This window comes from Saccostrea cucullata, unplaced genomic scaffold, assembly GCF_032062105.1.
Source record: "Saccostrea cucullata isolate Sc308-1 unplaced genomic scaffold, CSIRO_AGI_Scuc_v1 ctg2090, whole genome shotgun sequence".
NCBI classification, from domain to species: domain Eukaryota; kingdom Metazoa; phylum Mollusca; class Bivalvia; order Ostreida; family Ostreidae; genus Saccostrea; species Saccostrea cuccullata.
This window is the reverse complement of record NW_026938870.1, coordinates 42,380-65,239: the sequence shown is the minus strand read 5'-3', so window position 1 is coordinate 65,239 and position 22,860 is coordinate 42,380. Positions and strand designations below refer to the sequence as shown.

The window sequence follows — 22,860 nt, the reverse complement described above, 5'->3', positions numbered from 1 at the left end:
ACAACAATTCCGCACGACAAATTAAAATCCAGGCTTTTTGATATCATTGACAGCTGCTTCTTCAACAAAAATGGAACTCGTAAGTTTACTTACCTCGTCATTGGTCATTTGAAAAATTATTTTGTTAAAACAAATTCTGATTGTACACATAAGTACTCCGAAGTTGACATCAAGAAGATGCTTGAGTTTCTGATTGACAATATCTATGTGGTTTTTGGAGACCAGGTATTCCAACAATCTATTGGAATTCCCATGGGTACAAATTGTGCTCCGTTATTAGCAGACTTATTTTTATATTCATATGAAGCAGAATTTATGCAAAATCTTTTGCGTGAAAAGAAAAAAACACTTGCTGTGGCCTTCAACTCGACATTTAGATATATCGACGACGTATTGTCAATTAATAATGATAACTTCCATTCCTACGTCGACACGATATATCCTGGTGAGCTTGAGATAAAAGATACCACAGAGTCCAACACATCTGCTTCATACTTGGATATTTTACTTGAAAAAGACACAAATGGTAATCTAACAACCAAGCTATATGATAAACGTGATGACTTTAACTTTTCTATCGTCAACTTCCCTTACTTATGCAGCAATATACCTTCATCACCTGCATACGGAGTATTTATATCTCAGTTGATTCGATACGCAAGAGCATGCTCTACGTATGAACAATTTCTTAAACGAGGTAAATTATTGACAAGCAAGTTGATGAAACAAGAATATCAACAGTCTCGTTTAAAGTCATCATTTCGTAAATTCTATGGTCGATACAATGACCTTGTCAGCAAATACAATTTATCATTGAATGAAATGCTGACTGACGTTTTTCATACCTATTGTTAGTCCATTATTTATACACTGAATTGACTACGGATTTTTTCCGTTATTTCCTGATTATGACAATGAGCACACGGCGGGTGTGACCGGTCAGCAGGGGATGCTCACTCCTCCATGGCACCTGATCCCACCTCTGATGTTTCGGAGGTCCGTGTTTGCTCTGCTCTTGTTTTGTATATTTGCTTAATGGACGTTGAGATTGAATACTGTTCGTTATTTCCATATCCTTAGTCTACTTGTGTGATATTGATAAGTCATATTGAAATCGGTCCAAAACTGTAGGAGGAGTAGCATTTTGAAAAATTGTTTACAGACGGACGGAAGCCGGACGCATTACTATCGCATAAGCTCTTCTGGTCTCTGACCAATAGAGCTAAAAATATTTTAAAAATTGCATGATCTGTTATTTCTCAAAACTGGTCATACTTCACCAATTTATTTATCGAACAAAACAGCACAAAATTTCAAAAGTTGATATTCCCCCAATGACAGCACATGGTACATGTATCTATAATTCAAAGCCCGTCTGTCAAACAAATAATATATATTAGGCCAAGCTTAAACAAGAGGCCCAGGGGCCACAGCGCTCACCTGAACACATCAGGCTTGAATTTACTCCAACACCCCCCCCCCCTCCAGGCTTTCATCATTTGAACAAACCAGAATCTACACTACCTGAGGATGATTCCATATAAATATCACAAATCATAGCTTTGAAGTACTTGAAAAGAAGCTTTTAAAAGGTTTCCCTATATATCCCTATGTAAAACTTGGCTCGGCCATTTTGGCCCCACCCTAGCCCCAGGGGTCATGAATTCTATAAACTTGAATCTACACTACCTGAGGATGATTCCACATGAGTTTCATCTCTCCTGGCCCAGTGGTTCTTGAGAAGAAGATTTTTAGAGATTTTTCCTATATATTCCTATGTAAAACTTGGGTCGGCCATTTTGGTCCCACCCTAGCCCCGGGGGTCATGATTTGAACAAACTTGAATCTACACTACCTGAGGATGCTTCCACATGAGTTTCATCTTTCCTGGCCCAGTGGTTCTGGAGAAGAAGATTTTTTTAAAATGCCATAAATTTTTCACAAATTCATAATTATCTCCCCTTGGAAGGGGGCATCGCCCTTCATTTGAACAAACTTGATTCCCCTTTACCCAAGGATACTTTGTGCCAAGTTTGGTTGAAATTGGTACAGTGGTTCTTGAGAAGAAGATGAAAATGTGAAAAGTTTACGCCGACGACAGACAACGGACAAATTTTGATCAGAAAAGCTCACTTGAGCCTTCGGCTCAGGTGAGCTAAAAATTCTTTGTTTGCAGTTGCCTATAATTTTTAGTCTGGGTAGGTAGGTAGGGAATTTTTTTTTTTTTTTTTGAAAAAAAAAAGTTCCAGATTTTTGATAGATAATAAAATGAGTTTTTCATAGGCCTACTATACATGAATAAGTTGCACTCTTTGTATAAACTAATGATTGATGAAGAGAGAAATTGAAAAAGTAACAGTTTTAATATCCTGAAAAATTTGAGGAGAATAATATTACAAAATGGCTAAAAAAAAGTTTGGGACGGGTGCATTTTCAGTAGGTCGGTCGGCAACTGCAAACAAACAATATTTTATTTTAGGCCTTAGATGTATGTATAAATGTACAGCAAGATATATGTCTGAGAAAAAAATTACAACAAAGTTTGAAATAAGGATCAGTGTATATAGAGTTCAATGTACATGTGACAATCAGTGATTGAAGAGTTACACACATCATCGTACAATTAATTACAGACTAGATGTACATCTATTATTTCTTTTTAATCTGTTTGTCATCTTTATAGTCATCTTTAACAGCTTATATTTGTTGTTTACATGAGCAGTCATTTCTGATCAAACTAGAACATTTGTAAATAAACACTACATGTCAAGTTATGCTTTAATGACCTCTCTATTGTAATGTAGTTATATAGTATAGGTACATGTATAATAATTGTACTATACAATAAAACAAACTACAATGTTACTTACCAGTCAGAGAGTCTGTATCTACCACTCTGTATATGTAGACTGTGCTGTGCTGTGACCCTACCCACAGTAGGTGTGAGTCATCATCATAACTCAGGCCGAATGGTGAGTATATCCCGTGATGTAGTGTGTGTATCTCAGTCATGTATTTACCATCACAGTCTAACATCTGTACTGAATTGGTTCTCCAAACACTCACCAGGATGTGTGACAGCGCGTCAGTACAGATTCCTAGTGGTCCTAGTACTGATCCTGATGGAGTACCTTTGTAGGAAAATCGGTAATTACCGTCACGATCTGTCACCACTACAACACGACGGAGCCCGTCAGACACAATAACATCTCCATTGCGGTTCTCTGTGATGTACATCGGATCACTATACAGTCCCTGACCTGTGATGTTGTCGTGCTGTATGGTCTGGATGTTTTCTCCTGTGGAGTTATACCGCACTACCTTGCCTGTCGCTGTCTCTGTATCACGTCTAAATGTCCCGACCTTGCCTGTTTTTTTATAATGAGTGTAGTAAGACATCCCGACCAGCAGGTCTCCAGTGGAGGGGGAGCTGTAGACACTCCGTGGTTCCCATGGTGCTGTGTTGTACTTTATTATCGTAGTCTTTTCTTTATTCTCTGTGGACAGTTTACTGATGTTTAATTCATTGTCTATATAAATCAGATCACCATCAAAGTTCACAGTGTGTACTCCCCAAAGATTATGACCTCCGTCTGTCACATGATTTAGTACTTCCCCTTTAGTGTTAGTCAGTATAAGATTGCCATAATAACTGATCCAGACCCGGTCTGATGTAACACGTGAAATATGACTACACCCTCTAAAATCAGACACTCTGACAGATTTCTGTATCACTCCTCTATACATTATTGACAGCAGACATCTATTTCTTTATGCTGATGTTTTATAACAGACTCCCGTGTGGATTTCCTCAGTCTTGGAGATCTCTCTGTAAATTACAACAGTATACTACAATTATAGACATCAGTTACACGTCTCTCTGTAAACATCAGATGTTTTGATAAATTATATATTATCTTAATACACTTCTAATAATTAAATTTAGAACATTAACCTGTCTCTGTTCACAATTAATCAAATAAACACATATATAAAAACCTAAACACTGGGTTCTGATTTCTTTCATTGTCTCTGTGTAGAGCAGGGTCCAGGTACTCACAATGGATGTTTATCTAAAAAAAATATTGACAGATTAAATTCCACAATGAATTTATGCTAAAATACTTCAGATTTCAATTCTTATACATCATGTAGATTGTTATATGAAAACATGCCCACCATTTCACGTTTATACAATTTACAAAATAAAATATAATCTTAAATCACAATAAAAGTTGATTTCCTTCATATATTAATCCACACAATGTATGTGACAATGTTGTGCAGTATTAAATGTAGATTATTGTGATGATGTGCCACACACACTATAAAGATAGGTATGATCTACAGTGAGCAGTATTAAATGTAGATTTTTGTGATGATGTACCACACACACATTAAAGATAGGTATGATCTACAGTGAGCAGTATTAAATGTAGATTTTTGTGATGATGTACCACACACACTTTAAAGATAGGTATGATTTACAGTGAGCTTGTGTGTATTCACAGGGTGGGGGTCCACTCACTTAGAATTTGCAGAGTACTAAACCAACTTAAAGTGACCTTGGAAAGTCGGAGATTTGATATAAGAGATATTATTTTTTTTGCTTGTGAAGAAATTTCTTAGGTTTTCTTCGGACTGGGTTGGACCCCCCCCCCCCCCCTGGAAAATGTTTTACATACAGGGCACAACAAACAAAAGACTAGAAATGATAGCAATAAGTCAACTTAATGATTCACTTGACCTAAAAATCGCATGACGTTTTTTTTCCTTAAATGATTGTTTGATTTAAGCCCTTTTCAAATAAGCATCCAGAATATTCATCTTATAGAATCGAAGGTATGGATGATTTTTTTCTAACCTGTAAGAAGTTGATTTCTTCATCTTTTTCTTAACAACTGCATATCACTATTTGAAATTCTGTCAAAAGAAATTCAGAATATAAGCTTACTTGCATTTATTTGTACATGTATGATCTTTTTAACCATTTTATTGGTGTTAAAGTAGACCAGGAGTTATTTTTTTAGGATATTTACATATAAAGATAACTCATCAGGGATTTGCTGTTCTTGAGAAGAAGTTTTTTTTGCCTCTGCAAAACTTTGTTCATTCTGGCCCCATCCTGCCCTTTGGGCTCATGATTTAAACAAATCTACGCTACCTAAGGATGATTCCACATATGTTTTATCTTTCCTGGCCCAGTTGTTCCTCAGAAGAAAAATTTTAAGAGATGCCATTAATTTTTCACTACATGTAGTTTGTAATTTTGTAATTATCTCCCCTTGAAAGATAGTGTGGCCCTTAAATTGAACTTAACTCCCCTTCACCCAAGGATACTTTGTGCCATGTTTGCTTGTAGTTTATCCAGTGGTTTCAGAAAAGAAGATAAAACTGAGAAAAATTGACAAGGACGCTTACAAGGACGACAAATATTGGACAAAGTTTGATCGAAAAAACTCACTTAAGCCTTCGGCTTAAGTAATCTAAAACATATATAAACCTGTAAAGTGGGGATGACCTCTTCTTTTCCAAAGCTATACTTTAAAATACGTCATCTAGAACCTGTCAAAATGAGTAAATGGCATAAATTATTCATTATACTTTTCAACATAATCGTGATAATATACAGAACATTTGAAGGTCTTAATTTTCCTAGAATTTTTAGTGTAATTTAATGTTTCTTTCAAACTTTACCACTTCAAATAGAAAAGCTGTGAAGGAGCAAATAAAATAAATTTGAGTGTTTGACATTGGAGCCATTTTGTGATTCCATTCTATTTCTGTCCTCATAGGCCATGATTGAACAAATATTATACATTTATTGCATGATAGTGAGGGAAATATGAAGACTTATTCAGCCAAGAAAATCATATTAACTTTCAACTTATAACAACACACTATTTTATTTTTCGCTATTTCCTAAATATATGTTTATCTTATATCTAAGGATATGTAGTTCTAGTCTCATTTTGAAAATTCTTGAATATAAGTATTATCCTTGTTTATTACAAAAGTTATTCAGAAACCTGTAGATTAACAATTTCTTAATTTTCTTCATCATTTAGACAGTTATACCTCACATCCTGGGAAATCTGTCAAAATAAAGATCAGTACATTTAGTATCTATTTTTGTAGAACATCCTTACAACAGTAGGGAAAGGTTTTTCTAAGTTGTAAGAACTTGTTACCAATCCCTTTGTATGAATTATAATACAATAAAACATGTTCAAAACAAAACAAGAACAGCACTTTATGGTTAGATATAGATATAATTATATGTAATGCAATTGTTGTAAGACAGTAAAATAATATTTCTATATAGACCGATTTTTTTAGGCTCTAGTGTATTTCTTTATCTTCTTCAAATATAATTTAAAAGAAAAATGTAAACCTGATGTAAGCCTGTACATGATGGTGATTATCTTCATAATTCTCTTTAATGTTGATATCACATTCTGCGGTAGCTGTCAAAATTAACAAAACACATTTAAAAAAAAACGAAACGATTGTTTCTTCATCAAAATAAAACACAGTTATGGTTCTTAGTACAGTGACACACCATGCCAGACTGGCAATATATTCACTGCACCAAGCAGTGCCAATGTGCAACTTTTTGTATGTGCAGAAAAAATAAAAAAAATTGAGAAAAAAAGTGTCAGTGATAAAATAGTAAGATCAAGCTATTCTAAATAGCTTAATTAAGCTATATTTAGCATAGCTGCAGAACTGTAGCTCTCCGAAAAAAATATATTGAAAAAACGGAGAACTACAGTGCCACCCATTGAAAAAAATTGTATATTTATAGTGCACAAAAATTGTGCTTAGTTCTGGATTAATTCTTCCACATTTTTACCTCAATCGCTAGAAAGCTAAATTAAAAAAAAATCCTTACTTTTCTATCAAGTACTCTCGTAATTTACATCTGTATAAAGCGCGTAAGACCAAATTTTCTTCCAAATAAAAATGGCAGTGTAAATAGACAAATTTTTTATCATCTCAATTTCAGGGCCAGGAGGGCTATTATAACAACAATTATAGGGAATATTTTGTTTGGGAATCAGTGAAAGAATATGTTAGGGTCACACAGTTAGTAATATTCTGATGTGACAGTTTAAAAAACACGGAGAAATAAACAAGAGAAACAGCGCACTTTTTTGTTCGCAATAAATATAATTTTTCAATGGGCGGTGTGATGGTTTGGGCCGTGGATATCGGCCTGGATAGATCAGTTGGTAGAGCACCTGACTAGAGATACAGGGGTCCGTTCGATTCCCGATTTGGTGCCGTTGACCACCCCTGGACTTGCAGGTGAAAGTCCTGCCAGGGGCTAATAAGAACTTGGGTTGTGTCTTTGAGGGCGAAGACAATCTAAGGAGGGAGGAATGTAATGGTTTTGGCCGTGGATATCGACCTGGATAGATCAGTTCAGTTGGTAGAGCACCTGCCTAGAGATACAGGGGTCCCGGGTTCCCGGTCCTGCCATACATTTTCTCCTTTCCTGTTACAGGCGGCACTGTAGCTCTCCGAAAAAAAAATATTGACAGACCAGAAAGCTACAGTGCCAAACATTGAAAAAAAACTGTAGGCATATATATTTAATGTGCACAAAAAGTGTGCATGGTTCTGGATTAATTCTTCCAAATTCTTATATATGTACCTCAATTGTAAAAAAGCCAGCTTTAAAAAAAATCCTTCCTCTTCTATCAGGTACCCTTGTAGTTAACATCTAGATGAAGAATGTTGGATCGAATGGCGCCAGACAACAAACCAAAATGGCAGTATAAACAGGCAAAATATTCAATGATCTCAATTTCAGGGCCAGGAGAGCTATTAAAAACAATTATAAGGAATGTTTTGTTGAGGAAACAGTGAAAAAATATGTTAGGAACACACCGTAATATTTTGTGATGACAGTTTTATAAACATGGTGGATTAAATCGAGGAACAGCGCATTTTTTGTGCGCAGTAATTATACAGTTGTTTTTACTTTTGTTTTCAATATTGGTGGCACTGTAGCTCTCGGGTCTGTCAATATATAGATCTAATTTCAGAGAGCTACAGTTCAGCTAGTGGCACTGTCGTTCTCCGGTCTATTGGAGAGCTACAGTTCTGCAGCTAAATCAAGAGATTGTGTCAAATCTGTCCCAAAATGGCCGAATAAACAAACCCACTTCCTTGTTCGTGTGACTCAGTTTTACGAATACCGTGAAAAAAACCTTACATTCATTATCAACTACAGCTGTTAATATATGTACTGTGTAGTTCCCACAATAATAATAATGTCGTTTTTCAAAGTCAAAAGGCCAAGGCCTAGATGCTGGTTTCGTTGTCTTTTCCTCGATCTTGCCTTTCAATGCAACGTCTGCGTGGTTTTGCACTAGGAACAACTCTGTCTCGCACTCCATTCGTAACTACACGGCTTTTTTCCGAAAGAGAAATAACGTTCACGGAAATGGCCGAGTAGCTACGATTGTCTCGCACTCGTCGCAGAGTCAATCGGCAATCCTCGGTTAGCGTGCGAGTACCAGCCACCCAAGGAGCTCCGAGTGTAGCGGAGTCAGCCGAGGATTGCCGAATGTAGTCGAGCAGGTGCTTAAAAATCAGCCTGCCCTAAATTTTAATACATCTGGCCAATAAAGGAAGTTTAAATGTTGTTTTTCATTTCATAAAAAAATTCATCTCCAGTTCGTATTAAAATGCCCGAATCGGAAGGGGAGATTCAGGAAATAATAAAACATCACTATGGAATTCCATTAACGACAGACAATTAACTGCTGACTGTTATCTGCCAACTGCCACCCCCCCCCCCCTGGAATTTCCAGGTCATTAAATTTATATACAACAGCAAGGAAAAAGTTAATTTGGATCCCTCCCCCCTGAGAAAACGCAGACCCCCCTGGTAAATGTGAACTTGTATTAAGTCATCGTTACCCCCCCCCCCCCCAACCCACCACCGCCACGAAAGAGGATTTTGAAATTTTGGCGACTTTACCTTTTTTTTTTTTTGCTTGTCAAGAAACTTTTGGGTTGATTCATTTTTTTTTACAAGGGTGGACCCCACCCCACCCCCGGGAAAAATTTCTGGATCCGCGCCTGCACACTTTATTTGAATATAAATTTACATATTTATCAGTAAGCCCCCAGGCTGACTAGTTACCAAGCTTGGGGCGACTTGCATTGTAAAGTAATGCATTACATTACCATTATTTCAATAATTTGAGCAATGAATTATTTACCATTACCATTGCTCCATTTTCTTAATGCATTATATTAGTACCATTACTTTTGTAAAGCAATGCATTAGCATTACCGTTACTTTTGGAAGTTTTTTAAAATATAAATTTACGAAAGCCTATTAGGATCAATCTAGAGAGAAAAAAATTAAAATGCGTTATAACGCTTTTCGAAAAGGCGTAATAACGCGAAAAAAAGGCGTTATAACGCCTTTTGAAAAGGCGTTATTTCGCCTTTCCATTCCAAAAGAGATTATTTCGCCTTTTTAAAAGGCGTTTTAACGCCTTTGAAAAGGTGTTATTACGCCTTTTCATTCTAAAAGGCGTTATTTCGCCTTTCAAAAGGCGTCATTACGCCTTTCAAAAAGGCGTTATTACGTCTTTATTTTGAATACATGACTAAACATATTTAGCCCAATCGAGGGGAAGGGGGTGGGGTGGGGGTGGGGTTTGTGCAGAAATCTTACCTTTGGGACAATAATTTTACAAATTTATACGGGAGTAATTTCTCAAAAAATAATTTAAACAGATAGACTTCCAGGAAAAAAGATTTTTTTTAATTGCGTCATATATTTTCAATGTTGAACCAACTAAGTCCTTCTTTAATACCAGGCACACCTCTACCAAGGATCATTGATTTCAATTGCACATTATACCTATGCAAATAGTTTGCATGCTTTTTTCCAAGAAGAGAGAAAAATTTCTTCAGATGACATGAATTTTAATACATGGAAAGCAAAGCTCCATGATACATCTGTCTATATCGTATCTTCACAAGTAGAGTGTTGCCTTGTCTTAATACGAATGCAAACAATTGTCAGTGTGATGTGCAGGAATATAGAGAATTGCATAAATACAGATGGTTTTAATTAAATCTTTCATATATTTATTAACATAAAATAACGCCTTTCCATTTTCCTTTTCAAGTATAGACCATGCAGTATAGTACTAGAGCGAATGAGGTACCCCCCCCCCCTTTCACACATTCCCCGGTACACACTTTTGGGGCAGGGACGTAGCATCCGGGGGACCATGGGGGGATGCCCCCCCCACTTTTTTTGGCCAAAATTACCTTTCCTATAGGAAAGAAAGGTTAGCCCCCCACTTTTTACCACACTTTTTACACCCCCCCCCCCCCCCGAAATAGGATTTAATTTCGACTTTGGGCGACATTTAACTTTTGCGGGTTTTTTTTTTTTTTTTTTTTTTTTTTTTTTTGCTTGTCAACTTTTTCAGGTAAGTAAAAAAAAAAATTCTCGGGTTGGCCCCCTCCCCCACTTTCAAAAACGATGCTACGTGCCTGTGGGGGAAAGTTTTTGAAAAGCACTGCAGTTTAGAAATTATAATTTTTTATTTAACTTTTAGGTGCTTGGTTCCTGAACATTTTGCTGCAGTGTGTAAAACTGTGATAAATTATTGCATTTAAACAGAGTTTAAGCGAGAAGTCCCCCCCCCCACGAGTTTGGCCAGTAGAGTGGGGGTGGTGTTGGGAGGGGGGTAAAAGCACGGGCCTGTTAAGGGTACTTACCACAAACAAAAAATGGATGTGCGAGGTGATATATATTTTTTGACTGATTTTGATTTGAAATGACATAAATAATAAATCCCTGAAATATAAAGAAAACGTAGGTTTTTCTTGGTGCTTAGATATGATATTTTGTTTTGCCTTCTATATAATTCCATACAAAATTGTGCACAATTTTTTAACCTTATGACAAAATCTTATATAATTCTCCCAATCTGCTTGGTAAGCATTATTCAGGTTGTCAGTTTAAATGTAAATCTATGAGAAATAATGCTGATTTCTGAAAAAAAGTTTGTTTGTGTTATTTATCCTTAAATGCAAAATAATGGTTATTCAAAAAGAGTGATAACCCTTTTGGAAAGGGTTAATAACACCTTTTAGAATGGCGTAATAATGCCTTTTGGAAAGGCGTTCTTACGCCTATTGGAAGGCGTTATAATGCCTTTTAGAAAGGCGTAATAACGCCTTTTAGAAGGTGTAATAACGCCTTTTAAAAGGCGTAATAAGGCATTTTTGAATGGAAAGGCGTAATAACGCCTTTTATATGAAGACGTTATAACGCATTTCAAAAAGGCGAAATAACGCCTTTTGGAATGGAAAGGCGTAATAACGCATTTTCAAAAGGCGTTATAACGCCTTTTTTCACCTTTTAATTTTTTTCTCTCTATATTGATCCAAATAGGCTTTCGTATAAATCTATATAATAATACAAAACTGCGATATTTTTTTTATAAGCATGTATTCACCCCCTACGAAACTAAACATGATCAATGATAATTCAAATTTGATTTCAGTTTTTGTATATATTACACTGTCAATAACTTTCATTCGAAGAAAGTTCAAACTTTTCAATTGTCAGTTATATATCACATGTACAATATCCACATTTTGTGTTTAACTATTGATTTTATGTTCAGCAATGTAACTCTTTGGGCACTTTAACCCATGCGTAAAATATCTAATAATAAAGCATATATATATATATATATATATATATATATATATATATATATATATATATATATATATATATATATATATATATATATATATATATATATATATATATATATATATATATATATATATATATATATATATATATATATATATATATATATATATATATATATAGGCTATTTTGATTAGAACATGTACCTTATGAAAAAAATGCATTGACAAACTTTTTGAAAACGTTAATTAGACGGGATGTACATTTTGATCTGCTAAGCATGGAATGCCTGCAATAATTGCCTTCCATTTTCTTTGGTACAATGAATTTTTCACGGTCAGTTCAAGTTGGACCAGTTTGTTTTGTTTTATAAACACGGTCAGGAGAAAAGGAATAATAACTTGAGCATTTCTCCAAACAATGCATCGTTTTATTTTTTACATAACCCAGACGCATAAGTGTGTATTGATGACACTCCAGCTATTCAAAAGATGGCAATTAACAGTTTACAGAGTATATTAAGTAGTTAATTAATTAATTGATAACTAATTTATCTCACATGCAATTAAAAAAAAATCTTTTAAAACTATTTTATATAATTCTTTGAAATAAGTTTGAAAACTTAAATGTAAGGCAAGTGTTCTTTCAACAGAATAAAAAGTGTATTTAAACAGATACAGAAATGTTATTTTTATACTAGGTTAACTTCTTTTATTCAGTTTTATTATTTGTAAAAATAAAATAAAATGATTAATAAATAACCTACACATCCATATCCATTTTAATTTCTTAAAATAGATACATTAAAAAAATAATGCTTTGTAATGCTATGTATTGCCAGCATTATACTTGAATTTATGAAGTAATGCATTACATTACCATTACATGTAATGCAAAATTTGGGCAACACTCCATCGATTAATATTTAATACCTTGCATAAGACATGTACGGGTCGAAATTTAATTCACAGGCTTATGCACGTGAACCGCGCTAACATGAGAGAAAGTGACCACAGTGGAAATGCGATAGCTGAGAGAACTGTGCTGATTTATAGACAGGGTCAACTCCCACAATCCCCCCCCCCCCCCAATGAAAGGAGTATTTTATTCTATAGTTTTGGTATGATGGTAGACATCATCAAAAACATTTTATGTACACGTACTGCATGTATTAACATATTTTGAATTTCCATTTTAAATTGTTTTCCATGGCGTTCATTACTTTATTGGAAGCATTCTTTTCTTTCCTAACAAGTTTATCTTTTGAAAAAGATGGGTGAGCTAGCACCGTAGCAATTTTTAAACACAGAAAGGAAGGTCCGTGATCAAGTGATTAATTTTGCTGAATTTTTTAATCTTGATCAAGGCTGGGGTGTGATAAAGTTATAATTTTTTGTGAAGTGTATTTTATAGACAGAAAGGAGGGGGGGGGGGCGAACCCAACGAAAAAAGGTAAACCCCCCAATTTTCAATGCCTATATAATGTATATATTTGGAAGGAAAGTGGGGGACTTAGCACCCATCCCCCCCCCTGGTTCCGATGCCTATGCAGAGAGTTCCGAATGTGAAAATGTGAAATAGCTTGGCCCTTTGGGTCATCTACTCATCTTGGGTCAAGAACTGTTAGGTTAAAAGCCATACAAGGAATTTTTAAGAATAAATAATGTATTTGTTCGTAATTTTAAGTGAAAATCCTTGGGGCAGCCAGAGAATTTTTATTTCACTTACTTGAAAAAGTTGACAAGTTAAAAAAAGGGAAATTGTCCAAAGTTGAAAATCCTATTTCGGGGAGTGGGGGGTGGGAGGCCAGCTTTTTTTTTCAGTTTCAACTTCTTTTAGTTTTAATTTTTAAGCATTCAATAATACATTTATACATTTTCCTGATATTAAATTACTGTAATATACAGTGGGGGCCGGGGAACCTTTCAGTTAACATTTCCTAAAGTAAAAGTAAGGTTCGGAAAAAAGTGGGGGTGGGGGGGGGGGGTATGGGGGCAGGCCCCCGACCTCCCCTGTTGCTACGTGCCTGTGACCTATTGGAGTTTTGGCCCAACGGAGAGAGGGGGAGACACTTAGTCTATATAATATAAAGACGATGCCGATTGAGGCATTGTATGAGCTGGTTTAAGAATGGATTTTCTTGACAATGTAGCAAAAAAAGAAATAGAGGGAAGTTAAAAGGAATATAGAAAATGTGTATTTTGTATAAAGAAATCCAGAGAGTTTCGAATGTGAAGATGTGAAGTTGCTTGGTCCTTTGGGCCATCTTTGTCAATATTTGTCAAGAAATGTTAGATTAAAAGCAATACACATCAGAATATTTTTATATACATTATGGATTTATTCGTTATTTTTATTGAAAATTCTTGTTTCTGGAATTCTGGAATTGACTCAGGCTTTTCCGTCAGAAAAAAAATTGAAGTATTACAAACATGTCGTTAGCTTTAGAGTGTAAGCTACACAATAAATAAACAAAATTATTTTATGCTACAAAATGATCCTACGAAATTGTTATCGTACGGTCTATCTAAAGTAGATTTCACGGATTTCCCAGAATGCACGACCGTAAAGCCGAGCAAGCATATTCAAGAAATTTGGACTAACGTAGTTGCTATCGCTCGAGAGTGCTAGCAATAACACTATATAAAATGGATGCTGGGCAAACCTAGAAAATGAATTAAACATACACGCAGTATGCCCCTCCTCCACATCATACATTGACTCGAAATGCACAAATAAAAGACTGTTATTAAATAATAAACAATCTAACACAAAGTCTACCTCCCTTTTATTCTTCGTAATCTACTACTGGTATATCATTTTCGTAGGATTTTGATGAAACTTCAACCATGCTTACTACTTGACACCAGAAACAAATATCAAACAAAATTTCGTGGCTAAGTGTCTTGGTTGCTATGGCAACAGCCGGAAAATTTTGAAAAATCGAGATTTTCAGCCATTTTAAATCTTGACTGTGGTTCAATAAAAACTAGAAAAAGCAAACAAACCACGTGCACTCTCACAAAAACATGACACCTTACTGTGAAGAAACTGTTTAGAATATATCTCTAAGTAAGTGGTAACCAAGGGTACATTTGGAATACATTTAAAATACTGAATTATGCTGAAAAGCACTCCGCATTCATTAATGGTAGGTGTTACATGCTCAAACTCAATCAACGACTTAAGAAAAACAATGAAAATGTTTGACCTTAAGTATATAAGTATAAACAATATTATTCTATATATAATTTTTATGGTTGCCAAGGTAACATAGTGTAACCATGCAAAACCAGTAACTAAGATTGGGTTAATGCTACTGTCTTGAGGAAAAACATGAAAATTCAAGACTGGCAAATATGCATGCAATATACTTAAAGATTGGATGATACTCAAAATTAAAAATCAGGTTAGCTGTTAATAAATATCAATCATAAAAGTTTTGGGAATCTACATTTAAGGGTACGTATCCAAATAAGAAAATATTTTTTCAGGTTTTGAAGCATATGTTTTCTGCTTATTTCCATAGCAACGCTCTATTTAAAGAATCTAATCTGAATTTTTTTTTTCAAATGGGAAAACTAGTAGCAACATCAACCTCTTTAAAAATTGATCATTAGTTATGAGAAAATGTGCTTTTTTATAAAGATAGGATTAGATTTAAACATACAGAGTGTTACTTTGAAGGCTCTCTGTGGTATAAAAACCTTGACAACCATTGCCAACCAAAGGCTCTTTTTTCTATTATTTGGTCATATTTTATCCTATAAATGCCTTTTATTTTTACGTGTATGACTTTATAAAATTCAATGAATATTTTTTTTTTTACTTTTGAATACTTTTTTTACCATAGTAACATATGAAATAGTTGATTTACCAAACAGGTTTATTATGCATTTGAGACATCTGACCTCCAACTTTTGGAAACAGTCATTGCCAATTGTTTGCTTTGCCGCAAATGTTTACTATTGGGCTCTAAACATGTTAAAAAATGCAATTTTTCGAAATTTAAAACATGTTGCCATGGTTACTATAAAGCATAGCAACCAATTTTTTGCCTGATTTGAGTTTAGGGTATTATTGACTTTTATCATAGAGAGTTTGGAGAAATTCTGAGACTATGCATGCCACAGCTCCTATATAAAATTTCAAATCATTACAGAGAATGGCTCTTAATGTGATCTTAGTTGCCATGGTGACTTTTGTTTATTCACCAGTATGAAACGAACTTTCTCTGATGTCTGCGCCGAAGAGAATTTATTGGAGATCATTGTAATAATCACGATGCAGACTAGCTAAAATTTATTCTATGCTATATTATTCATAATGTACAGCATTATGTTACAAATAAGAATTCAAAACGATTACAAGAATTTATAATTAACTTTTCTTACAATGGCATTTATTACATTTAAGGACCACAACCTGATGGATAGATCAAATCATAAATCATTACAAAACAAGAAATTTTCTGTATTCCAGTGGCTGACTCTCAGCTTTTTTTAAAAAAGCTAACCTTGTAACCTTTCGTAAACGTGAACAATTAATTCGGAGGAGGCTTCTTATGCTTCATTTTTATGACTTTTCATACCAACTTAACACGAAACGCTGTTTTTAAAGGGGGGTCCAAGGTCAGTTTTAGTTCGTTTAATTTGTATATTAAAAGGGCTGAACAAATTTTAAATGGGTGGTCTCCTTAGATCTGTGCATGTGAAACGTTGTTATTATAGCACAAAGAGATATACATCTTTAATTTGAGGACATTTTTCACTAAAGAATTAAATTGACAATGTTAATTTATTTTCAAATCATCTTTTCCTGCGACACAACTTTGAATCTTCTCAGGTTGATGAAATATTTTCCAAAATATTCAAGGTGATGTCCAGCTATACCTTCAGTATATACATATTTTTAAATACATGTCAGTAAATTATTAAAACAACAACTACATTGCAGGATCAGCTACACGTAGGCTCACATATTTCGACTGGTACTTTACATAGATAGTGGTACATGTACAAAGACACTACCGGTTACGGGAACTAAATAAATTGTGTGTTTTTTTTTTAATTCTTTAAAGGGTTTCCCCCCTCACAATTCTAATATGGTTCAAAGTACAAATCTGCATTTTTTTTCATTTAATATGCATGTACTTTTAATTTTTTCAATTATTACAAAAAATCTACCTGCCATATTATTTAATTAAGATGAGAAACACGAATAAACATATGTTTATGTGCAACAAACTGCACATCTTTTGTGAACAGCTAGTATTATGAAAAAAATAGGTTAAAAGTGGTTAAAATGCCTAATTCTGATGCTGATTGTTCCTCATTACTTCTTACTTATTAGATACTTTCGATTGGTGAATATGAAAGTCAAAGATATTTTCAATAGAAGTACAATAAAGCAAATAGCTGAATTAAGAGATCGACCTGAGAAGGCGTAATTGCCCTTGTCAACGTTTTTTTAGAGATTGAATTATTGAATGAATAAATAAAATATGTATTTTCTAAATTCTTTTACATTACAAAATTTATAAGAAAATCATTCCTCCGAAAGATAATGTTCTTTCAAGTATGAATTTAACTAAAACAGTTTTAAATTTGCAAAATCCTATGACATCACAGGAGGGTGGAATTACCCCAAGGAAAACAAAGAAGTAAACAAATGCATGGGAAAATATTATTGATCGTGTTAATTGCTTGTTTAATAGTAGATAAAATAATACAAAATCAATCAATATTTTTTATAGTAATAATTATTCTATCATCATAATTTCAACAGAATGTAAAATTTTACATAATATTTTGATCTTGATTTTGTCTAACTTTTTTAAACGGTTTCAAATATTTCTTTTCAAAAGGTTTTAACATTATAATAGCATTGTAAAAAATTTTTCTAGAAATGTTACGAAAACATTTTTAAAGTTTATAAAACTTTGTAAATTAACATATTTTACAAATGTTGCGAGAACATTTTCTCCAGATTTCTTTTCTTTAAAAATACATCATACTTTTTAAAAAAGCAATCATGGTATAAATAACATGATTTACTTTTGATATAGTTTTAAATAATTTACAGTATCAGTGTAAAGCGTTTTATAAATTGATTTTATGAAATGCGTGTATATATCTTAAAAACAAGAGGTTTATGGGCCTTATAGGTCACCTGAGAATTATGCAACAACTTTCAAATGATTGAATGTGGTTCATGTTTTCAGGTAGATGTTATGGCATTCACATAACTATAAACTAAGCAATTGCTTAGTTCTGTTACTTAAAGGGGCTGGGTGGTCGTGCCCATTTTTTGACTATTTCGATCTCCCTTAGAATAAGAGCTCCATATAAAAACTGATGTACAAAATAATCACATTTTAAAACTAATATATATGAAATTTTCTTTGTCAAATGATAGTTGACAGCTTAAGATATCATATCTAAAAATTTAGATTATATCTGATGGTTAATTAGTTGTTAATAAAGGCACACTTGCTTCTCAAAAATGTTTGATTAATACCAGGGAGCAGATTTCAATAATTTCGATAATTAGTAAAACGGGATAGAAATATTACGACCGAATTACCATAGAGCAGATTTCGTGAAAGTATATATTAAAGTATTGATTCTTTTCCGGAATATGTAACCCCCTCCTCTAGTAACCTTGACCAGAGGGCCCTGATGTTTATCATTTTGAAAAGGCACCTTTCTTCATAACAAATAAGTACTTGCCTCATTCGCATAACATCCATGACCAAAGGAAATTATTTACAAAAAATGCATAAATATTTACCATATAATAATTAGAACCCCGTCCAAACACCAATTTATTTAATATTTAGGAGCATAAGGAGAAGAGTATATCAAAGAATTCGAATCAATGCATTTTCACTATATAATCAATAGCTATATAGCTAGACCCACCTTAAAACAGAACCCCTGACACAAGGGGCCATGAATTTCACAATTTTGGAAGAGACGCTATTGCTCAACATAACTATACACTTATAGTTCATTTAATTCCCAGGATCATGAGGAGAAAATTTTCAAAGTATCAATGACTTTTCACTATATAATCAATATTACCCCCTCCCACCCCTTACAACATAAACTCTTGCATATCAAAACTATATACTCAGTTAGTTTATTTAATATGCAAGATAAAAAAGTGAATCGTTTCAATTGTAAAGAATTAATTTTTTATCACGATTTAATCATTAGAGCCCCGCCTTTACATCAGATCCCATCACCTAGTTGCCACCAATTTAATGAATTTGAAATATGCACTCTTGCTTATCATAACTACATTATATATGTATTTAATTATGTTTTTAAATACCTAGGAGCAAAGGAAATGATTTTTTTTTTAAATAACAGGGTCTGATAAACCGCTTTCTTTCTTTCCCCTCAACCAGTATTGTTGTACATATATCAGTAACTATACCCGTGTTTATCTGTAAACCTCTTTTGTAAAATATAACTACAGTGAAAACTGTTTAATCCGACACATGAATAATTTGACACACTGTGAATCCCGACGTTATTATTGTCCCAATTTTAGTATTTTTCTTGTTTTAAAGTCTGCAAACCGACACCCTGTCTATTTTGACAAAAAATTTGTCCCCCAACGCATGTCGAATTAGACAGGTTTCACTGTAATAATCTTGTAAAAATCTTGGTTTCTTTTTAAAAATGATTTTGACATTTCAAAAGTTTTTTTCAAAGCACGTAAATTATTAAAACCATAGGGAAAAAGCCTGGAAAACGTCAGATATTATGGACTAGCTTTATTCTAAATTACAGTAAATTATCTTGATACGATAAAGAATAATCAGCTGAATACATAAATGAGTCCAATCCTGTCTGGTACAGGGCGTGGCCAAACTGAGTATAACGAGGGGGATTCAGGTGAAGACAGCAGAGCCAAACTTATTGTTAAATTTCAGAGACAATATACTGTTCAAGGGACCACTTTAAGGAGAGTAGAATCATGTTATAAGCAAATGAAGGTTTTTTTTTTTAAAAAAGTAATTAGAAATTAAGTTTATACTAAAATCTTAAATCATCAAATTAATTCACACCCTGCACTTCTAACACGATCTCTTGATAAAGCTACATAGCTTGGAATACCAATATAGCTTTATTAGGCTTTTCAAAATAGCTTGGTAATGCTATTTAATTATATGTGGTTTTTTACAAATATGTTTTTGAAAGAAATGAACAAATATTCATAAGTATTCGAGCATTCGTATATCAAAATATATCAAAAAAACAACCAAGATCAAAGATAGCAGTGTTTTAACCCGTGTTCTAATCTGTGTTCCAAAAGATGATTAGGCTACTTTGTAAATAGTAAGACGAGTGCTGGAAAGCAGGGCCCTGTAGTAAAAAAAGTCAATCTTCGACCCTTATTATATAACTTCATTGTTCATATACAGGGTACCACCGACCATCTCCCCAACATAAATAAGGTTACTGTGTAAAGTAAGAGAAGTCATGGAAATCGGGGACTTTTTGCAAACACTTTGAAAATGACTTCTTAAAAATGCGACTTTTTCCCATATTAGATCTCAAGGTTGAAATTGAAAATTTCTAAACCTTACTGCATTTCCTCAAGTCCGTCACCAGTGAAACATTTTTGAAAACCAATGTATAGATAATGAAGAATAAATATTAATGGCACAATTCAAAGGTGTCATTTTAGCTGTAATGCATTTACTTTTGATTCTATTTCATTTATGTATTTAGTACAATAGATAGCATTTTTTGACATAAAATCATTTATCTAACCTGATACACGAACCGAAATCCGAAAAAATGAGAAACATGTAAGTCCCAAGTGGCAGTGTTCATTTGTAAGTTTTAAAGCCTGTGACTTGATTTGAAAGTTTTAATCGACTTTTTATTTGATGATTATTTAAAAAGGTCTGATTAAAGTTTTTAAATTGAAAGATATAGTTTTTTTTAAAATTTAATAATGTTAAAACAAACGTAAATTAAATCAAATTAAAATATATGTTTGTCTGTATTTGAGAATACAGTCCTTTGAGTCTATAAGGGACACAGACTCGAGGAGTTCTTTTGATGCCCCCTGGATAATCCTCAGGGATATTAAACATTTGTCATATGTACATTCTTCAGTTTTCAAGTTTTAGTATAAAACTATAGGGAAGAAAATGCAGCTAAAACAATCCGTCTTTTCCTTAAACTTCAATATGCCAATAAAGGAATTGACGCTATTATCTATTATTGCACATATTTTATCTCCATATCCTTCTTATAACCCTGCAAGGATTACGTTGAAATGAATAGTTTGTTTCATTAGGTCTTGAACAATAGAGAGCCTATATATTTATTCATAAATTTTAAATTTGAATTATGTCAAAAATAGTAAGTTAATAAACTACTAAATAAATTAAAAGTATACGAAAATGTAATACAATCTACAAACATGAACCTCTGGAACCCCGATTACAACAACAACAAAAACAAAATCTATTCGTTGAAGAAATGTATGTTCTTTTTCTATCAATGTCGTATGACTTATTGCAATCTGTCATGTAATATCAATAATTAGAGTTAAACCTTACCTTCAAAAGAAGACAAAAATAATAAATCCAGGCAAATGCACAAAACTGTTAAGACAAAAATCAGAAAAAAACATGTGAAATAGCTTCTTTGGAGTTACTTCCTAACCGGAATTTAGCGTCTGTATATGTTCTACTAGACATCACGTGAAGTGCATAATATGCTGGGTCAGAGGTCAGTTTAGTAGGGAGAATTTGCATAAAAGCGTCTTTACAACGATTCTTCTCCATAGTTATTTGTTAACCAGCCCGTGTCTAACTGTTATTTTTTTGGACCGGCTTTATATAGGTTCAAATAGAAATGTAGGCTGACTGTCTGCTCTCTACTTGTTTGGGATTGATGTCATTTTCCTATAAGCATTTGCAGCATGTAGTAAACATATCTATTTTTTATCAAGTTATTTATCAAATCTATTCAGACTATTGTTTAAGTAAATTCTCATCTCTTCATATAAAATTCCCTTCTACAAAACACCACATAACTCCTTTGAATATTCAATGGGTTGTCACTATGCACTATTGCCGACTATATAGAGGTGCGTCATCCGAGAACATTTTTGTATTGTGCCATATATTTTTCTTCAGGGTTGAATGGATAAACTTAAAATAGTTGATACCAGATCTTTAAAGTTTGCCAGCGTAGGTCAATTTTCAAATTTTCATTCAGGATCATATTATTACTGCCGTTTACAATGAAAAAAAAGAAGCGATGACAAGCTATAAAAATCCTTTTTTTTCCATATAGACAAATGTTGAAGAAACCAGTACCTTGTAATAAAAATACATTTAAAGTGCGATTAATCATCTTTGAAAAGGCACCTTTCTTTATAACAAATACGTACTTACTTCATTCGCATAACATCCATGACCAAAGGAAATGATTTTCAAAAATACATGCATTTTGACCATATAACAATTAGAACCCCGTCCAAACACCATTTTATTTAATACCCAGGAGCATAAGGAGAAGAGTATATGAAAGAATTTGAATTATTGTATTTTCACTATATAATCAATAGCTAGCTATTAAGGAGAATAAACTATAAACTTCTTTTGTAAAATATAAATACAGTGAAAACTGTTTAATCCGACACCTGAATAATTTGACACACAGTGAATTCCGACGTTATTTTTCCCCATTTTAGTAGTTTTCTTGTTTTAAAGACTGCAATCTGACACCCTGTCTATTTCTTCACAAAATTAATCTCCCAACGCATGTCAAATTAGATAGGTTTCACTTTAATAATGAGTTGAATTCATATATCTTCAAAAAGATATTTCGGATTCTTCTGCTTTGCTCTTTTACGCTTCTTCCTACTTGTCTGAAATATCTGACATTTTTTGGTGATTTTTATGTATTCTACGTCTTAGGAAATCTTGGTTTCTTTTTCAAAGTGATTTTTGATATTTCAAAAAAAAATTTCAAAGCACGTACATTATTAAAACCATAGGGAAAAACATGGAAAACGTCAGATATAATGGACTTGAGCTTTATTCTAAATTATTCTAAATTACAGTAATTATCTTGATACGATAAAGAATAATCAGTTGAATACATAAT

At 33.4% G+C, this 22,860-nt stretch overlaps 1 protein-coding gene across 1 annotated transcript; it reads right to left on the bottom strand.

Annotated features, from left to right (window-relative positions):
• Positions 1-2,862: 2,862 nt before the first annotated feature.
• Positions 2,863-6,573, bottom strand: LOC134251629 (uncharacterized). Its single transcript, XM_062734036.1, has 6 exons — positions 6,395-6,573; positions 6,030-6,095; positions 5,504-5,565; positions 4,865-4,923; positions 4,000-4,073; positions 2,863-3,829 (listed from the first exon to the last, which is right to left on the bottom strand). The coding sequence occupies exon 6, from the start codon at positions 3,745-3,747 to the stop codon at positions 2,863-2,865; it is 885 nt and encodes a 294-aa protein (XP_062590020.1). The 5' UTR covers positions 3,748-3,829; positions 4,000-4,073; positions 4,865-4,923; positions 5,504-5,565; positions 6,030-6,095; positions 6,395-6,573.
• Positions 6,574-22,860: the final 16,287 nt, after the last annotated feature.

Bases quoted from the DNA above. Each gene is read 5' to 3' on its own strand.
- LOC134251629 (XM_062734036.1), bottom strand. From the start codon at position 3,747: ATGTATAGAGGAGTGATACAGAAATCTGTCAGAGTGTCTGATTTTAGA.